At 46.2% G+C, this 17,886-nt stretch overlaps 1 protein-coding gene across 1 annotated transcript in view; it reads left to right on the plus strand.

Moving 5' to 3' along the window:
- LOC115086784 (calpain-8-like) overlaps positions 1–17,886 on the plus strand; it is a 171,193-nt gene that overhangs the window by 53,737 nt on the left and 99,570 nt on the right. Inside the window, exons 5-6 of the mRNA XM_029593105.1 lie at positions 8,741–8,909; positions 12,697–12,780. Of these exons, the coding sequence (XP_029448965.1) occupies positions 8,741–8,909; positions 12,697–12,780 (253 nt within the window). The remainder of the gene's footprint in view (positions 1–8,740; positions 8,910–12,696; positions 12,781–17,886) is intronic.

Genomic DNA, 17,886 nt, shown 5'->3' on the forward strand with positions numbered 1-17,886 from the left:
AATAGAATGATAGATTTTAGCATACAATAGGAAGTCCACGTCTCTAAGATGATAATGAGAGCGAAGAGCCTCCTTTGTCATGATAGAGCCCTGGACAATAACGTGTTCTATATAGCGAATGCCAGCGGCTAGCCATGGCTGAGACGCCGCAGCAGTGGAGGTACAAGGAAAAAGAGCATTAGCAAAAAGATGAGTGAGAGGAGTATAAGGCTCCTTCCCAACCAACAGAGCTTTCCACCGCTTCCAAAGGCAAAGTGTGGTACCCAAAGCAAAGGGCAGGTAAGGGCCCACAGGCCAGGAGGCCTTAGGCTGCCACGGGAGGGCAGAGAGTGGGAAATCCCCCATTGCAGCCTGTTCCAGAGAGACCCACAGTGGGAGGTTATGAGGAGAATGAAATACCAGCAGAGCCCGAAACTGGGCCGCGCAGTAATACCATTGTAAGTTCGGGACTCCCAGGCCCCCTCTATCTTTAGAAAGATATAAAGTATTGCGTGAAACCCGAGGAGGTCTTTTGCGCCATATGAACCCAAAGATCTTCTGTTGCCACAAGCGAAGAATAGCTGGTGAGAGCAGAATTGGGAGGGTGGTAAAAAAAATATAATAAACGGGGGAGAATATTCATTTTCACAATCGCAATCCTCCCAAGCCAGGAATGTGTATGTCGGGACCATTTGTGAAGGTCTGCAGTAATAGAATGTAAAAGGGGCGTATAGTTCAGGGCAAACAACTGACCAACAGTAGGACCGATGCGAACTCCCAAGTATTTCAACGCCGTTTTGGCCCATTTAAAAGGTAAGCTGAGTTGTAAGGTCGCTACCTCTTGGGGGGGAAGGTTAACATTCAAGATTTCGGACTTGTCAAAATTGACTTTGAGCCCCGAGACAGCCCCAAAAGCTTTCAATTCAGACACAACCCCTTGCAGAGAGTGAATCGGATCAGTTAGGGTGAGCATAATGTCATCTGCGAATAGGGAGATTTTAAAGTGGTGGTGTCCAATAGAAACCCCCGCCACAGAGGGAGACGACCTTATGCGAGTAGTGAATGGCTCTAAAAACAGGGCAAACAACAAGGGGGATAAGGGGCAGCCCTGGCGGGTTCCACGACCAATAGAAAAGGGCGGACCATAACTACCATTAATTTTAACTCTGGCCATAGGGTGATCATAGAGTTTCCGCACCCAAGTAATAAAAAAAAAACCAAACCCCATATGTTCCAGTGTGCGAAAGAGAAAGGACCAGTGAACCAGGTCGAACGCTTTCTCCGCATCTAAAGACAATAAAACAGTTGGGATATGATCGTGTTGAACAAGGTCAATAATGTCCACGATCCTACGAACGTTATCCGCGGCCAAACGGCCTGGGACAAAGCCTACCTGATCCGGATGGACGAGGTTAACAAGTACGCTATTCAATCTCTCTGCAAGGACTCTAGCCAAAATCTTGAGGTCCACATTGATCAAGGAAATGGGCCTATACGACCCACAGGAAGTCGGGTCCCTACCGGGTTTTGCTATGACTGAGATCCCAGCCGTGTTGGCAGTAGCAGGAATGGTGCCAAGGTCCCTAAGGGCATTAAACATATCAGTAAGGGGTTGCACCAGAGCCAGCGTAAACTGCCGGTAATATTCCCCCGGGAAACCATCCAACCCTGGGGCCTTTCCCGGTTTCAGGTTCTTAATAGCAAATGTGACTTCATCCACGGTGATAGGAGCGTCAAGCAAAAGCCGTTGGTCCCCCGTAAGTGTCGGTAAGGAGACAGAGGCTAAATAGCAGTCAATGTCCACGTCCCGAATGGAAGCCTCAGGAGAGTATAACTGAGTGTAAAAATCAGAAAAGCAAGTGCGAATACTCTCCGAAGAGGTCTCCAGAATGCCCTGGGGAGTGCAAATCTTTGCAACTAAGGTCTGCGCTTGTTGTGCCTTTAAACTCTGCGCCAACAAGCGACCCGCCTTGTTACCCCCCTCAAAGTATTTTTGTTTGGTCAAGTTCAGCTGGTGACTCACATAAGCATCATCTATAGAGCGTAACAGGTCTTTAGCACGTAAAAGGCGAGTATAGAGTGCAGGCGACCCGGTGGCAGCATGCTGCTGCGACAGCTGGGTAATGTCAGACACCAATGCCGATCGTTTGCCCTCTCGTTCCTTATTGCAGAAAGCCGCCCGAGATAGCAAAAGCCCTCGGACCACGGCCTTGGAGCATTCCCAGAGTGTGGCAGCAGACATGCCTTCCGTGTCATTGACCCTGAAATATTCTCGTATGCTGGAGTCAAGCCGTTTGGTGAAGGCAATATCCCTCAACAAACTGCTATTTAGACGCCAAGCACGTAGGCCGCCAACAGTGTCGAGGAAGGCCACTGTTGCCCAGACAGGCGCGTGATCGGACCACGTGATGCCATCGATGCCCACGGCCCGAACAAGATTTTGAATATGGGCCCCAAGAAAAAGGTAATCAATACGGGAATAAGATTTGTGAGGCGCAGAAAAAAAGGTATAGGACCTCGAGGTCGGGTACCTATCCCGCCAAATATCTATTAGGTGCCAGCGCGTCAGGAATGCACGCCACGCTTTACGTAGCCCAGTGAAGGCATTAGTATGCGGAGAGGAATTGTCAACCTTAGGGTCCATAGATAAGTTAAAATCTCCCCCCAATATAATGTCTCCAGCTGCCTGACCAATCAGTAACTGGTCTATCTCCTTCAGAAAGGATGCTTGGTTGACATTGGGGAAATAAACATTAACCAGGGTCAGGATACGACCGCCCACTCTCAGTTTAAGTAGTAAATACCGGCCCTGTGGGTCCAGAACCGTGTGCATCAAGTCATGGACTAAGGTGTGAGAAACAAGAATCCCCACCCCTGCGTAGCGGGAATTCTTTGTGCTGGCTGCCCAATAAGTGCTGGGGTAAGAGGGAAAAACTAGCAAGTGTTCATAACGCTTACGAATGTGCGTTTCCTGAACAAAGGCTAGAGCCGCCTGTTGCACTTGCAATTCTTTTCTGAGAAGTACCCTTTTTCGAGGAGTATTCAACCCCTTTACATTTAGTGAGATAATTTTAGTGGCCATAGGGAGAAAGAGGGGTTAGATAAACATAGGGCCATTCCCAGAGCTCTCCAGGCCCCGGACTCCCACCCAAACATCGGTGTAGACAGCCCCCCCACATATACGGTAAACGCCACACATAGATCACAGTACAATAGTAAGATACCCTGTTGTCATCCCCAAATAATGGAAGGCATGCCACCATTCCCAGTGGAAAGCAGACCTTCAGGGGGCTGCAACTGTACCCGGCACACAGGGAACTCCCCGTGCCGAGGCCGTCCCCCCCTCTGAAGCAAAAGGATAGCAGAACAATATGAAAACACCAAAAATGCAAACAGGAACATAATTCGACATAACTCAATAGGGCAGAAAAGTTATCCACCCATTCGCCGGTGATTAAGGCAGATACCCCAGGCAAAAAGGGTGTCTTGAAAAACCAACTCCAAAACCACCTCCATGGTAGGAAGACTGGTAAGAAGGACCAACGATGAGGTCGACTGCTCAACCCTGATCAGACATGTACCCTCCAGCAGCTCCGGAATGGCGCCGGAGGCGACGTCCGCCCTTTCCAGCTCGCTGCCAGCGAGGCATGGCATCCGGTTTGGAGCGGGCCGCGGCCGGCTTTGGTATCTGAAACGGAACTGGTAGTTGAGCCTGCTTGAAGGCCTCTGCTGCGTCCATCAGTGTCTTGACACGATATGTCACGCCTTGGATTTGAAATTGTAGTCCAAATGGAAAAGTCCATCTATAGCGTGTCCCACCCGATCGCAGAGCTGTCGTGACCTCACGCAGATCATAGCGGCGTTTAAGGGTCACTGGAGCTAAATCTTGAAATATTGTGATGGAGTGAGACTTCCATTGAATATCTCGTTGCTTTCTGGCCGCGTCATAAACCTGGGATTTCTGCAGAAAACTGTGGAAACAGATGATAATGTCCCGAGATCTCTGCTCACCTCGCTGACCAAGTGCCCGATGGGCGCGTTCTAGCCGGATGGTAGAGGTCTCTGCAGAGTTGTTATCCTGGTCCGGGGAGGCCATTTGTAAGATAAAAATACAGATTTGTTGGGCAATGCTATGGGCATCCACATATTCCGGATTGTCTGGCACTCCCCTAATACGGAGATTGCATCTCCTATTCCTGTTTTCTAGGTCTTCCAGCTTGTCAGAGAGGGCAGATAATTCAGTATCAAATTTCTGCTGTCGATCCGCCATTTTGTTCAAGACCTCCCCGTGGCCATCCACCCTCCCCTCCACATCATCCACGCGGCGACCAAGTGCAGCTAAGTCCTCCCTAATGTCAGCCATGGAGGACATCAGATCTTGTTTGTGCTGTTTCATATCGGCACGGAGCTCCATGAACCACCCCCTCATCTCCTCCTTAGTGACAGCGTCTCCCGGGGTAAGCGGAACCTGTGGGGGGAGGGGTCCGATCGCGGTCCCAGGGCCCTCGGCAGCGTCAAAATCCAGGCTGGTCGGATCGATGCCCACAGGCCCCTCCTCGGCATGTGCCTTACCGTAGGCAAAATGTTTTAGATCTGCCGGTTTTTTTTTCGCCGTCATGAGCGCAGGCACGACAGAGGGAGGCACGGCAGAGCAAACCGGGGCAGGAAAGCGACGAAATCAGCTGTTTATAAGGTGTTTTCAGCGCGGAGGGAACGGAGCTCAGCACGCACACGTCTTATCCCATCGGCCGCGGAACAGCGCCCCCCACAGTTGCTTTTGAAGAGAATACTGGCAGGCTGGGGTCACTGCAGGGCTATATATACTGTGACATCAGCTTGCTTCATCTCCATTTGCTGGCAGGGGAGCATAAACCACTGGTCCTGAGTCCATCTGTCTACACTAAGGAAAACAAAATTATCTGGTAAGTAATTTCTCCATCATGCTTTCTCTCACTTACACACAGGTTCTCAATCTACACATGCTCTCTATCTCACTTATACACAGGCTCTCAATCACACACATGCGCTCTCTCTCTCTCTCTTATATACTGGCAGTCTCCACTTGCACTCCCTCCCTCCTCCGGAGCAAAAATGGTAGCTGCAGCAGCGTCCTCCAATCCCACGGCCCAAGAAAGAAGAATCCCATTGACCATGGGGCTAACGCTGTTAAAAAATGGGATTTTTTAACAGCGTTAAATGTCATGGGGCTAACAGCGTTAATGTCATGGGGCTAACATTGTTAAAAAATACCATTCTAGAAGCACAGTCCAGATGTATTCCACACATTAAGAAAGGTGGAAAGAAGGCAAAACGATTACCGGCATGGTTAAAAGGGGAGGTGAAAGAAGCTATTTTAGCCAAAAGATCTTCATTCAAAAATTGGAAGAAGGATCCAACAGAAGAAAATAGGATAAAGCATAAACATTGGCAAGTTAAATGTAAGACATTGATAAGACAGGCTAAGAGAGAATTTGAAAAGAAGTTGGCTGTAGAGGCAAAAACTCACAGTAAAAACTTTTTAAAATATATTCGAAGCAGAAAGCCTGTGAGGGAGTCAGTGGACCGTTAGATAAGAACATAAGAAAATGCCATACTGGGTCAGACCAAGGGTCCATCAAGCCCAGCATCCTGCTTCCAACAGTGGCTAATCCAGGCCATAAGAACCTGGCAAGTATCCAAAAACTAAGTCTATTCCATGTTACCATTGATAATGACAGTGGCTATTCTCTAGGTGAACTTAATAGCAGGTAATGGACTTCTCCTCCAAGAACTTATCCAATCCTTTTTTAAACACAGTTATACTAACTGCACTAACCACATCCTCTGGCAACAAATTCCAGAGTTTAATTGTGCGTTGAGTAAAAAAGAACTTTCTCCGATTAGTTTTAAATGTGCCCCATGCTAACTTCATGGAGTGCCCCCTAGTCTTTCTACTATCCGAAAGAGTAAATAACCGATTCACATCTACCCGTTCTAGACCTCTCATGATTTTAAACACCTCTATCATATCCCCCCTCAGTTGTCTCTTCTCCAAGCTGGGGTTAAAGGGGCACTTAGAGAAGATAAGGCCATCATGGAAAGATTAAATGATTTCTTTGCTTCGGTGTTTACTGAAGAGGATGTTGGGGAGGTACCCGCAATGGAGAAGGTTTTCATGGGTAATGATTCAGATGGACTGAATCAAATCACGGTGAACCTAGAAGATGTGGTAGGCCTGATTGACAAACTGAAGAGTAGTAAATCATCTGGACCGGATGGTATACACCCCAGAGTTCTGAAGGAACTAAAAAATGAAAGTCTGGAGGATAGCAAATGTAACCCCAATATTTAAAAAGGGCTCCAGGGGCGATCCGGGAAACTACAGACCGGTTAGCCTGACTTCAGTGCCAGGAAAAATAGTGGAAAGTGTTCTAAACATCAAAAAGAAACATATAGAAAGACATGGTTTAATGGAACAAAGTCAGCATGGCTTTACCCAGGGCAAGTCTTGCCTCACAAATCTGCTTCACTTTTTTGAAGGAGTTAATAAACATGTGGATAAAGGTGAACCAGTAGATATAGTATACTTGGATTTTTAGAAGGTGTTTGACAAAGTTCCTCATGAGAGGCTTCTAGGAAAAGTAAAAAGTCATGGGATAGGTGGCGATGTCCTTTCATGGATTGCAAACTGGTTAAAAGACAGGAAACAGAGAGTAGGATTAAATGGGCAATTTTCTCAGTGGAAGGGAGTGGACAGTGGAGTGCCTCAGGGATCTGTATTGGGACCCTTACTTTTCAATATATTTATAAATGATCTGGAAAGAAATACGACGAGTGAGATAATCAAATTTGCAGATGACACAAAATTGTTCAGAGTAGTTAAATCACAAGCAGATTGTGATAAATTGCAGGAAGACCTTGTGAGACTGGAAAATTGGGCATCCAAATGGCAGATGAAATTTAATGTGGATAAGTGCAAGGTGATACATATAGGGAAAAATAACCCATGCTATAATTACACAATGTTGGGTTCCATATTAGGTGCTACAACTCAAGAAAGAGATCTAGGTGTCATAGGTGTGATTAAGACCGAATTCCTCTTAATCACACAGGATGGTAATTTTTCACTTAACAACTCTCTCCCTACAGCGCTCCCAACCATCTCTCCCAAAGTCAGAAACCTTGGGGTAGTCATGGACAATTAATTGAGCTACACAGGCTTTATTAACAACACAATAAAGGAGTGCTACTTCAAACTTCAAGTGTTAAAAAGACTAAGACCCCTCCTTCATTTTCAAGACTTCAGGTCTGTCTTACAAGCGATCATTTTTTCAAAAATCGATTATTGCAATGCTCTTCTTCACGGCCTTCCAGACAACTCCATTAAACCTCTCCAGTTGCTTCAGAATGCAACTGCAAGGATACTTACAAAGTCAAACAAAAGGGACCATATAACACCGATCCTTAAAAAGCTCCATTGGCTCCCAGTCAAATTCAGAATCCTCTACAAGCTTTTATCAATCACCCACAAAGCCATTCTCAACATCTCTCCGCTGGACCTCTCGACCCCCCCCCTGCAACTTCATACTTCAGCCCGTCCTCTTAGATTAGCGCAAAGAGGCACTCTTAGAGCACCTACAATCAAAACCTCCTTAAGTAAAAGAGCACTTTCCGCCGCAGGCTCCAAACAGTGGAATTTGCTTCCTCCCGACCTTAGGCAGGAACAATGCCCAATTACATTCAAGAAGAGACTTAAGACGCTACTGTTCAGACAAGCCTTCCCATAACCACTCGTCCTTGCTACAACCTCCACGGACCTACTCTTCCCAAGCTTAGATTCCTAAGCACATTTTTTCCGCTGCCTAAGCTAAGCTAAGCTGCAGGAAGGAGACGAGGTACTGGCTGGTAGCAGAGGACTTCCTTATATACTTAGACAGGATGTGATGTCATCTGCCAGTGCCCCAGGAAGTCCCAGCTGCAGAGCCTATGAGGGGAGACCCTGGTTACAGGAAGTGCTATCACGGCCCTTGGATGCTGCACGGAATGGGAGGCTATGCCAGAGGCACTTGAAAGTAAGGGGCATTAGACTGACAAAGACCGCCCTGCAGTGTTGTACCACGATGACTGTTTCTAATAGATTGATTGAGTCACGTCAAGAAAGACGCAGATAAGTGCCCCAAGTCAAGCAGTGCAAGAATACTCGGTAATCATAACATGCATTTCTCTGAAGCACCGTGTTTGTTGCATATATGTTTAAATTAAAAAATAAGAGCAATCCTTAACTTACGAGAATTGCAGTCATGCTCATGCCTTGATATGAGCATTCTGTCATCCAATCCCGGTGGTGCAATGAGATATTTTTGCGCACAGGAGTCTCAGCTTCGGGTTCTGCCCCCTCCTCATCCTGCAGGCCTTCCAGCCCCCTTCCCTTCCTGCACCTTGTAGCAGAAGAAATCTTTGGAGATGGGCCTTGTCTTTGATCTGGCACTGGTAGCAGGTGGTGGGCATGGAACCTGAGCCAGCGTGATCTCACACAGGCCTCCATCTTTTCCCTCACACTTTTGCCTTCAGCCTTAAGGATGCCGAAGAGAGGAGAGGCAGCAGCGGTAAGGAGATAGCTGGAGCTCTGCGCCTGTTTCGGGTTGCGTTCAGGGCAGCCACCTTGTTTGCTCCATCCTTTTTATGCCACTGTGAGGCCACCACCCTGTGAGATGCTGTTTCTAAGTGGTTTAACTGATTGAAAAGATATTTGCTCTAATGATGCTTCTGTTATATCCTATAGGCTGAATGGATCCTATGAAGCTCTCACCGGGGGCTCTACCATAGAAGGATTTGAGGACTTCACTGGTGGCATCTCCGAGCCTTATGACCTGAAGAAAGCTCCGGCTGACCTATTTCAGGTCATCCAGAAGGCCCTGAAAGTTGAATCCCTGCTCGGATGCTCCATCGATGTGAGGCTAGTTCCCTAATTTGTTACTCAGCTGAATTTAGTCTAAAGCGTAAAGAACGTTTCACATGAAGGAGGATTTCCTCTTCCATCCGTCATTAGCACCATCACATTTATGTTATTAATATTGGAAATAGTACATTGCAACTATGTCCTTTAATTTATTTAAACAAATGTATATTCTGCACAATCCATGAAATGTTCAAAGGGGATCACAATTAATGTATACATAATAGCAGGACAATACAGAAACAAATCAAACAGAAACCTAAAAATTGCAGAGTATTATAAAAATAGCCCAACCTGCTAGAAAACAAGGGTAGCACTCATCAGCTAGAACCATGTGCTTGGGTGTACAATAGGCCATTCACCTTTTTCCTACGAGATACGCAGTCCACTTCCTCCTAGAGTTCATGTAGGAGTGGGTTCCACAACTCCCAGCGACAGAGAAAGCCCTATTGCAGGTTTTCTGAAGCCAAATCTCATTAAATGATGGCTCTACCAATAGGGCCTTCCCAGGAGAGCATAAGGGACAAGAGGCCGCATGGGTCGTCCTGCACTAGCGAGGGCCTTGCCCGTGAATAACTTTCAGGCCGATGCAATATTCGCACGCCCATCCACCTCTCCCGGGCGTACAGTGGAACAGGCTAGTGAGCCGCTGTGTTAAAAAGGAGGTGCTAGAGGAAATGATGCGTCCAGACACCTCCTCGGCATCGAGTGGCTGTGCACGGGTTAGGGAAATGGACGTTCATAAATTAAGCGTCCGTTTTCCTAACCTGACCGCAGTCAAGACATTTTTTTTTCCACACGTTGCTGCTTTCTGTGGGCCCTCCGACTTAGTATCGCCATGATATTAAAATGGAGGAAGCACAGAAAAGCAGCATCTTCTGCTTTTCTGTTAAACCTTTGGGGCTCCTCAAGACGTAACGCCAGCTCTTGGGCTGGCATTAATTTTGAGGGTTAAAATGTGCGCATCGGGCGCGCGTTTATTTTTTACAGAAGGGGGTACTAGCTAATAGCCTCATCAACATGGCATTTACATGTGATGAGCGCTATTAGCCACACGCTGGTTTGGAAGTGCGTTTTGGATGCGCTGATCCCCTTATTGCATCAGGGGTTATGGACGCACGTCCAACCGCAGGTTAACCTGTGCGCCAGCCTGAGCGCCCGGTATTGTGTCAGCGTGTTGGTGAATCAAAGTAAGTGCCTTACGTTGAATTGGAAGACGTGCCAGCCACTGGTGGAGATACGCAGTTACACCCTGATGCCTCAGATACGCCTGACTGCTGCTTTCAGCGCCAAAGGTAATACCCGGAGCAATGATACTGGAAGTCCCAAGTAAAGAGCATGTAGGACCAGGCTTGTACATCTGCGAAAATTGGCCTTGCGCCGTATATATTCCAGCCACCTTACAAGGCGGAGTTTGTAGAACATTTTGTATTAATAAGTAAATCCCAGTCCGGCAATGATGGTTACGGAATCAAATAGTCCCCAGACAACTGCAAAGTGGCCTTGGTTTCCTCTTCTTCATTCATATCTTAATTATCTCTTCCTCCAGCATCATCCAGCTCCCTCCATTCCCCTACCCTCACTGGATTAGGGAAGCAGTAACTTGGAAAGGGGATAGGGATCGGCTGGGGCATTATTAAGGGATGCCAGACATTTCTCAACTTTATATTTAGGTTCGTCCTCACTTCCTGATTTCTTTCTAGCATTCCTTCCACATTCTCCTCTTGCAGTGGTCAGTATTTGTCCTTGGAGCTGTACATAAGGCCTGAGAAGCGGCTGTCAGCTGATCTCTTGTCAGATCTTCAACAATTTCTACTGACTCTGTTTGTCTAACCAAGACGATTCTAATTTCTCTTCTTGTGCCATAATCTCTGAGTTCGCAGCAGCAGCTCACAGCCCTCTGGGGCACTGTGGCTTCCTCCCCTTTCTCCCAGCCAGCACCGGCACTCGCTGGCAAAGGCAGAGAGGAGCCAGAGCTTTAGGTACTGCTGCCTCAATGATAACAACCGGTTCACCTTATCAAGCCAACACGGCAGAAGAGAACGCAGTGCTAATGATACCGACGCTGTTAACCTCGAGTTCAGTGTAAACTTATCAACGATAACCTTCTTAGATGGTCCTGTCCTCCACGTCACCATGTGCTGAACCTGCACACCCCCCAGCTGTGGAGAAAGACAAATGTCACTGATCACTTGACCACTTTCCAGACCTTATGGAGACAGTTTTTCATTTATTTGCATTGTGGCAAAGTATGCAGACCTCTGGGCTGGTTGGGGCTGGGTTTTCCCAGGGTCATTTAGCCACTTGTAAGGTAGACGTATCCACGGCTGTGGTAGTGCATGGGGAAGTGTTTGAAAGTTCAATTACATGTGCATAGTTTAGTTCCCGACCCAAACAAGCTCCCGGGGAAAGCCTACTTTAAAAGCGGCTGGATCTAGCCGCCTACTGAAAGGGCACTTCTATATTTTATTGTTTGGCATGATGGCTCTAGCCAGCAAACCCCTAGGTTAGCTGGTTAGATACTTGTATCTTGTGCTGGTATCTTGTGCCAGTGTCGGGGGGGGGGGGAACGGACGCTCGTATTGAGCGTCCGTTTTCCCAGCCCGCACTGACAGCTCAATGTCGAGGAGGTGCCAGGGAAGCGCAAGTCTCCCTACTGCCTCCTTTTTAACATGCCCCCCCCCTCATTTAAATAATGCATCGCACGCCTAGGAGAGGTGGCTGGGCGTGCGTTAGAGTGGGCACTCAATCAGTAGCGCCCGTTTTCATGCGAGCCGACGTTGCATCGGCTTCGCTTTTTGCTGAATGCCCTTGCATTTTCATTCCCTGCTTTCCGCTTTTAGCCGGACACCCTGGCGTATTCCAGACTGGAGGAATCCCTTGGTTGCTTTCGAGTCGCCGGGAAAAATCAGCAGCTTCCCAGCCGAATTCCTGCAGACTTCCAGCCTGGCTCTGGAGAGCACTGGGTGACGGGACGGGGGCCTCATGTTTTGCGCCTGGCACGTGCAGCATCCTGGCGTGATGCTAGCAGGGCCTGCTCCTGTCATTCACCACAGAAGCCACAACCCTATGGGGCAGAGGCAGGTGAAATTATTAAAAGCAGCCTTACCCCCCCCCCTCCAATCCAGAGAGGAGCGGGAAGGTTGAGAGATTCCCAGCTCTGAAAAACAGATCGGCTGTGACAGGACTGCGGGACAAGCCATCCGGGGGCTCCTTTATTCGAAAGTGTGAGAGAGAGCGAGGCTCATGTTATTTTAACGGGTCTCGCTGTCCCTTTTGATTCTCTCTCACACACACACACAAAAACACTCAATTCAAATAGGAGTTTGATGCTGACACAAAATGGAGGCCACCCAGCAGGTCACAGATCAGAAAAGTAGGATGAGCCGGTCCCCCGGCCGTCTGTACTATTGAGGGGCTGACAGAGACCCCAGTTTTACCAATGGCTGGAACTGGAGGAGTATTTCAGTACAGCCCACAAGCACCTGGATAAAGTTCCTCTGAGGAGAATACAGAAAGGGAGGGGAACAGTAACACGCGCATTATAGAATAAAACCGAGGACACTTTGCATTTGTCTGGGGACTGCTTTGTAAATGATTCAGTAATGATCATTGCCGGATTGGGGTTTGCTTATTAATACACAATGTTCTCTGGTCTCTGTTTCTCTTCAGAATGTAATTACCCATGTGACGGTTTCAAGCACTGTGAAAACACACTCATTTTCTTCTGCATTGACTTTGCCATTTTGTTGTTGTTTTATAAATGCCTTTTGGCTCCGTAGATTACCAGCGCCTATGAGACCGAAGACATCACAAGGCAGAAGCTGGTGAAGGGCCACGCCTATTCTCTCACCGGCGCACAGGAGGTAAAGTCCTGAAGGGCTCTCTCTGTCCTGCATGCACCAGGAACCTTGCAACGGGAGCACAGAGGCCGCTATTAGGCAGGGCATAGTTGGAGGGAGGGGCAGGTAGGGCAATTGCCTGGGGCTGTAGTACCACAAGGGGCCCCCTTGGAGAAGCTGAGTGACGTCACTGAGGCAGAGCTTCAGGACCACTTGATACTGGCCGGGACCACTCCTTAGTTTCTGACCTGGACCCTAATGTGTCCCAACTCCAGCCCTGCTGTTAGGTAGCAGAAAGGGAGTGCTCCGTGATACCACCAACTCTCCATCACGAACGACAGAGTCAACTGCAAGAACCTAACACCTCTCCCCACACATAAGGCCTGAGAGGCGAAATTCAATTTATGTGTTTTACATACTGTGTGGGGACTTTTTTTGGATTATGGACAATACTTTTATGCTTTGACTTTTGCTCAAATCATTTGATGCTACCTATATATGTTTGCTGACTGATCCTATTTGCATCTTTTCAAAATCCTTAAAGAAAGATTTTGCTTATGCTTCTAAGATTATTTAAATCACGGGTGGATGATCGCAAGGTCAAAGTTACCTCTGTACTTACACAAGAAGTCTAGCACTAATCCGGGCTTGCTGAAACCCGAGTTATAAGTTGCTGATTTAGGTTTTCGCTATCTCTTTCAACTGTGTCCTTTTTTGGGTGTGACAGCCATTGGGGGCTTTGTTGGATAGTTCATTGTGTACAGACAGGCATACCTGGGATCTCCTGGATTTCCCCCCCTGGAGATTCAGGAAATTTATAACAATTACCAGGCCTCAGAAGAAACACTAAAAAGCTCTGGGCTTCACCGTTTACTGCTCCAGCCATTCCCCTTCAGTAAACCTACAGGTAGGGGAGGAACAGGGCCGGCAGAAGCATTAGGCGAAGCAGGCAATAGCCTAGGGTGCTGGAAGTGGGTGGGGTGACAGTTTTGAAAGGAGGGAGGAGATGAGAAGTGGAACCCGTGAGGCTCAGAGCTGGATGGCATTTTCTGGAGCTGGGGTCATTTGTCATGTTTAATTTGAGAGAGAAAGAAAGAAAGAGATATCACATGGTGACATCACCATTCAGGACGCCTGGACACCCTTCCATTGGCATTGGTGAGGGATAAGCCTGGAGCCTGCTCACTGCAGGCAGCATGTGGGGAGAAGCTGCAACCATGATTCCAGGATTTGGGACACAGCTGAGGGTGCGCAAGTTTATGAACTGTGACTTATAAGGGGATGGGAGAGAGGAGAGTGCTGGGATCAGGGAGGGAGGAAAGCAAAGAATGCTGGGGTCATCTCTGGGGAGGAGAAAATTGATAAGAACATAAGAACATGCCATACTGGGTCAGACCAAGGGTCCATCAAGCCCAGCATCCTGTTTCCAACAGTGGCCAATCCAGGCCATAAGAACCTGGCAAGTACCCAAAAACTAAGTCTATTCCATGTTACCATTGCTAGTAATAGCAGTGGCTATTTTCTAAGTCAACTTAATTAATAGCAGGTAATGAACTTCTCCTCCAAGAACTTATCCAATGCTTTTCTAAACACAGCTATACTAACTGCACTAACCACATCCTCTGGCAACAAATTCCAGAGTTTAATTGTGCGTTGAGTGAAAAAGAACTTTCTCCGATTAGTTTTAAATGTGCCACATGCTAACTTCATGGAGTGCCCCCTAGTCTTTCTATTAACCGAAAGAGTAAATAATCGATTTACATCTACTCGTTCTAGACCTCTCATGATTTTAAACACCTCTTTCATATCCCCTCAGCCGTCTCTTCTCCAAGCTGAAAAGTCCTAACCTCATCAGTCTTTCCTCATAGGGGAGCTGTTCCATTCCCCTTATCATTTTGGTAGCCCTTCTCTGTACCTTCTCCATCGCAATTATATCTTTTTTGAGATGCGGCGGCCAGAATTGTACACAATATTCAAGGTGCAGTCTCACCATGGAGCGGTACAGAGGCATTATGACATTTTCCGTTTTTCCCTTTCTAATAATTCCCAACATTCTGTTTGCTTTTTTGACTGCCGCAGCACACTGAACCGAAGATTTCAATGTGTTATCCACTATGACGCCTAGATCTCTTTCTTGGTTTGTAGCACCTAATATGGAACCTAACATTGTGTAACTATAGCATGGGTTATTTTTCCCTATATGCATCACCTTGCACTTATCCACATTAAATTTAATCTGCCATTTTGATGCCCAATTTTCCAGTCTCACAAGGTCTTCCTGCAATTTATCACAATCTGCTTGTGATTTAACTACTCTGAACAATTTTATATCATCTGCAAATTTGATTCTCTCACTCTTATTTCTTTCCAGATCATTTATAAATATATTGAAAAGTAAAGGTCCCAATACAGATCCCCGAGGCACTCCACTGCCCACTCCCTTCCACTGAGAAAATTGTCCATTTAATCCTACTCTCTGTTTCCTGTCTTTTAGCCAATTTGCAATCCACAAAAGGGCATCGCCACCTATCCCATGACTTTTTACTTTTCCTAGAAGCCTCTCATGAGGAACTTTGTCAAACGCCTTCTGAAAATCCAAGTATACTACATCTACCGGTTCACCTTTATCCACATGTTTATTAACTCCTTCAAAAAAGTGAAGATTTGTGAGGCAAGACTTGCCTTGGGTAAAGCCATGCTGACTTTGTTCCATTAAACCATGTCTTTCTATATGTTCTGTGATTTTGATGTTTAGAACACTTTCCACTATTTTTCCTGGCACTGAAGTCAGGCTAACCGGTCTGTAGTTTCCCGGATCGCCCCTGGAGCCCTTTTTAAATATTGGGGTTACATTAGCTATCCTCCAGTCTTCAGGTACAATGGATGATTTTAATGATAGGTTACAAATTTTTACTAATAGGTCTGAAATTTCATTTTTTAGTTCCTTCAGAACTCTGGGGTGTATACCATCCGGTCCAGGTGATTTACTACACTTCAGTTTGTCAATCAGATCTACCACATCTTCTAGGTTCACCGTAATTTGATTCAGTCCATCTGAATCATTACCCATGAAAACCTTCTCCAGTACAGGTACCTCCCCAACATCCTCTTCAGTAAACACCGAAGCAAAGAAATCATTTAATCTTTCCACGATGGCCTTATTTTCTCTAAGTGCCCCTTTAACCCCTAGATCATCTAACCGTCCAACTGACTCCCTCACAGGCTTTCTGCTTCGGATATATTTTAAAAAGTTTTTACTGTGAGTTTTTGCCTCTACAGCCCACTTCTTTTCAAATTCTCTCTTAGCCTGTCTTATCAATGTCTTACATTTAACTTGCCAACGTTTATACATTATCCTATTTTCTTCTGTTGGATCCTTCTTCCAATTTTTGAATGAAGATCTTTTGGCTAAAATAGCTTCTTTCACCTCCCCTTTTAACCATGCCGGTAATCGTTTTGCCTTCTTTCCACCTTTCTTAATATGTGGAATACATCTGGACTGTGCTTCTAGAATGGTATTTTTTAACAATGACCATGCCTCTTGCACACTTGTTACTTTTACTTAAATATGAAGCATGTTAAAGGTTTCTGATTAAATTCTGCATGTCATATTGTTGCAGCATAATTTCCTGATTGTAGATTCATGCTGCTTTACTATGACTATTAGCCAGAGCCTTCAGTGTGGCCTCTGCCTGTATGACACAGCAGCTGATGCTCAGAGATCTGTGCTAGCCAGGTGTCAGGTTGCTATCCTAAGGATACTGGAATGCAAATCCTTGTGGGTTCATTGCAGGGTTTCTTCACTTATAGCAGCATTAACATAAAGGGAAAACCGGTTCCCTTCACCGTGTTATGTAAATATAGCACATAGGCTCTCTTTAAGTCATAGAGTACATCGTAGTACTCGCAGTCAGATTGTTTATTTAATGCACATGTTTTCCGAACATCCTATAAAACTGAGCAGTGCGGATTATAATAAAAATCATGAAATGTAAACAAAGTCCATACAGGAAAACAAACATTATTTATATGCATATGACAATCAGTCCAAAAATGCATGTCTAAGAATATACGATTTAAGTTTCTCTCTAAATAACTTAGAATCTTCTTGTAGTCTAAGGTAGGGATCAATTACATAGAAACACAGAAACAGAAATGACGGCAGAAAAGGACCAAATGGTCCATCCAGTCTGCCCAGTAAGCTTATGGTAGTATCTGCTGTGCTGTATAGGTTACTCCATGCTTATCCGTTTCCCAGACCATAAAAGTCAGGGGCCTCCTTGGTTGATATTTGAATCCAATTCCCCATTATCCCTGTGCTGCTCAGTTTCCCACACTAGCCCTTGTTGAGTGCTGTTGAATCTAATTCCCTGTTATGCCTTGCTGTTAAAGCAGAGAGCAATGTTTGAGTTGCATCAAAGTTATCAGTCATATTGGTTAAGGGTAGTAACCGCCGCATCAGCAAGTTACCCCCATACTTGTTTCCCCAGACCATAAAAGTCGGAGCCCTCAGTTTCTAAACGAATCCAATTCCCCTTTCCCCCCTGCTGTTGAAGCAGAGAGCAATGATGGAGTTGCATCAACAGTATCAAGGCTTATTGGTTAAGAGTAATAAATGCTGCATCATCAAGTTACCCTCATGCACTCTTTTCTTCATTTCCGTCCGTTAGCCTTTAGGGTTCCAAAGTATTTATCCCATACCCTTTTGAATTCTTTCACTGTTTTGGTTTTCACCACCTCCTCTGGAAGGGCATTCCGGGCATCCACCACCCTCTCTGTGAAGAAATATTTTCTGATGTTGGTTCTGAGGCATCATCCTTGGAGTTTCATTTCATGATCCTTAGTTCTACTGATTTCTTTCCAACGGAAAAGGTTTGATGTTTGCACATCATAAAAAAAAAAAATAAAAATAATAATAATTAAAACCTTGTAGGTATCTGAAGGTCGGTATCATATCATATATCCCTGCACCTCCTCTCTTTATATTTTTCAGTCTCTCGTCATAGGTTCTCTGATACTGACGCCACACCATTTTGGTAGCCCTTCTCTGGATGGCCTCCGTCCTGTCTCTGTCCCTTTTGAGATAAGCGCTCCAGAACTGAACACCTGGAAATTCCAGGTGAGGCCTTA

Source organism: Rhinatrema bivittatum, chromosome 3 (assembly GCF_901001135.1).
Source record: "Rhinatrema bivittatum chromosome 3, aRhiBiv1.1, whole genome shotgun sequence".
Taxonomy (NCBI): Eukaryota; Metazoa; Chordata; class Amphibia; order Gymnophiona; family Rhinatrematidae; genus Rhinatrema; species Rhinatrema bivittatum.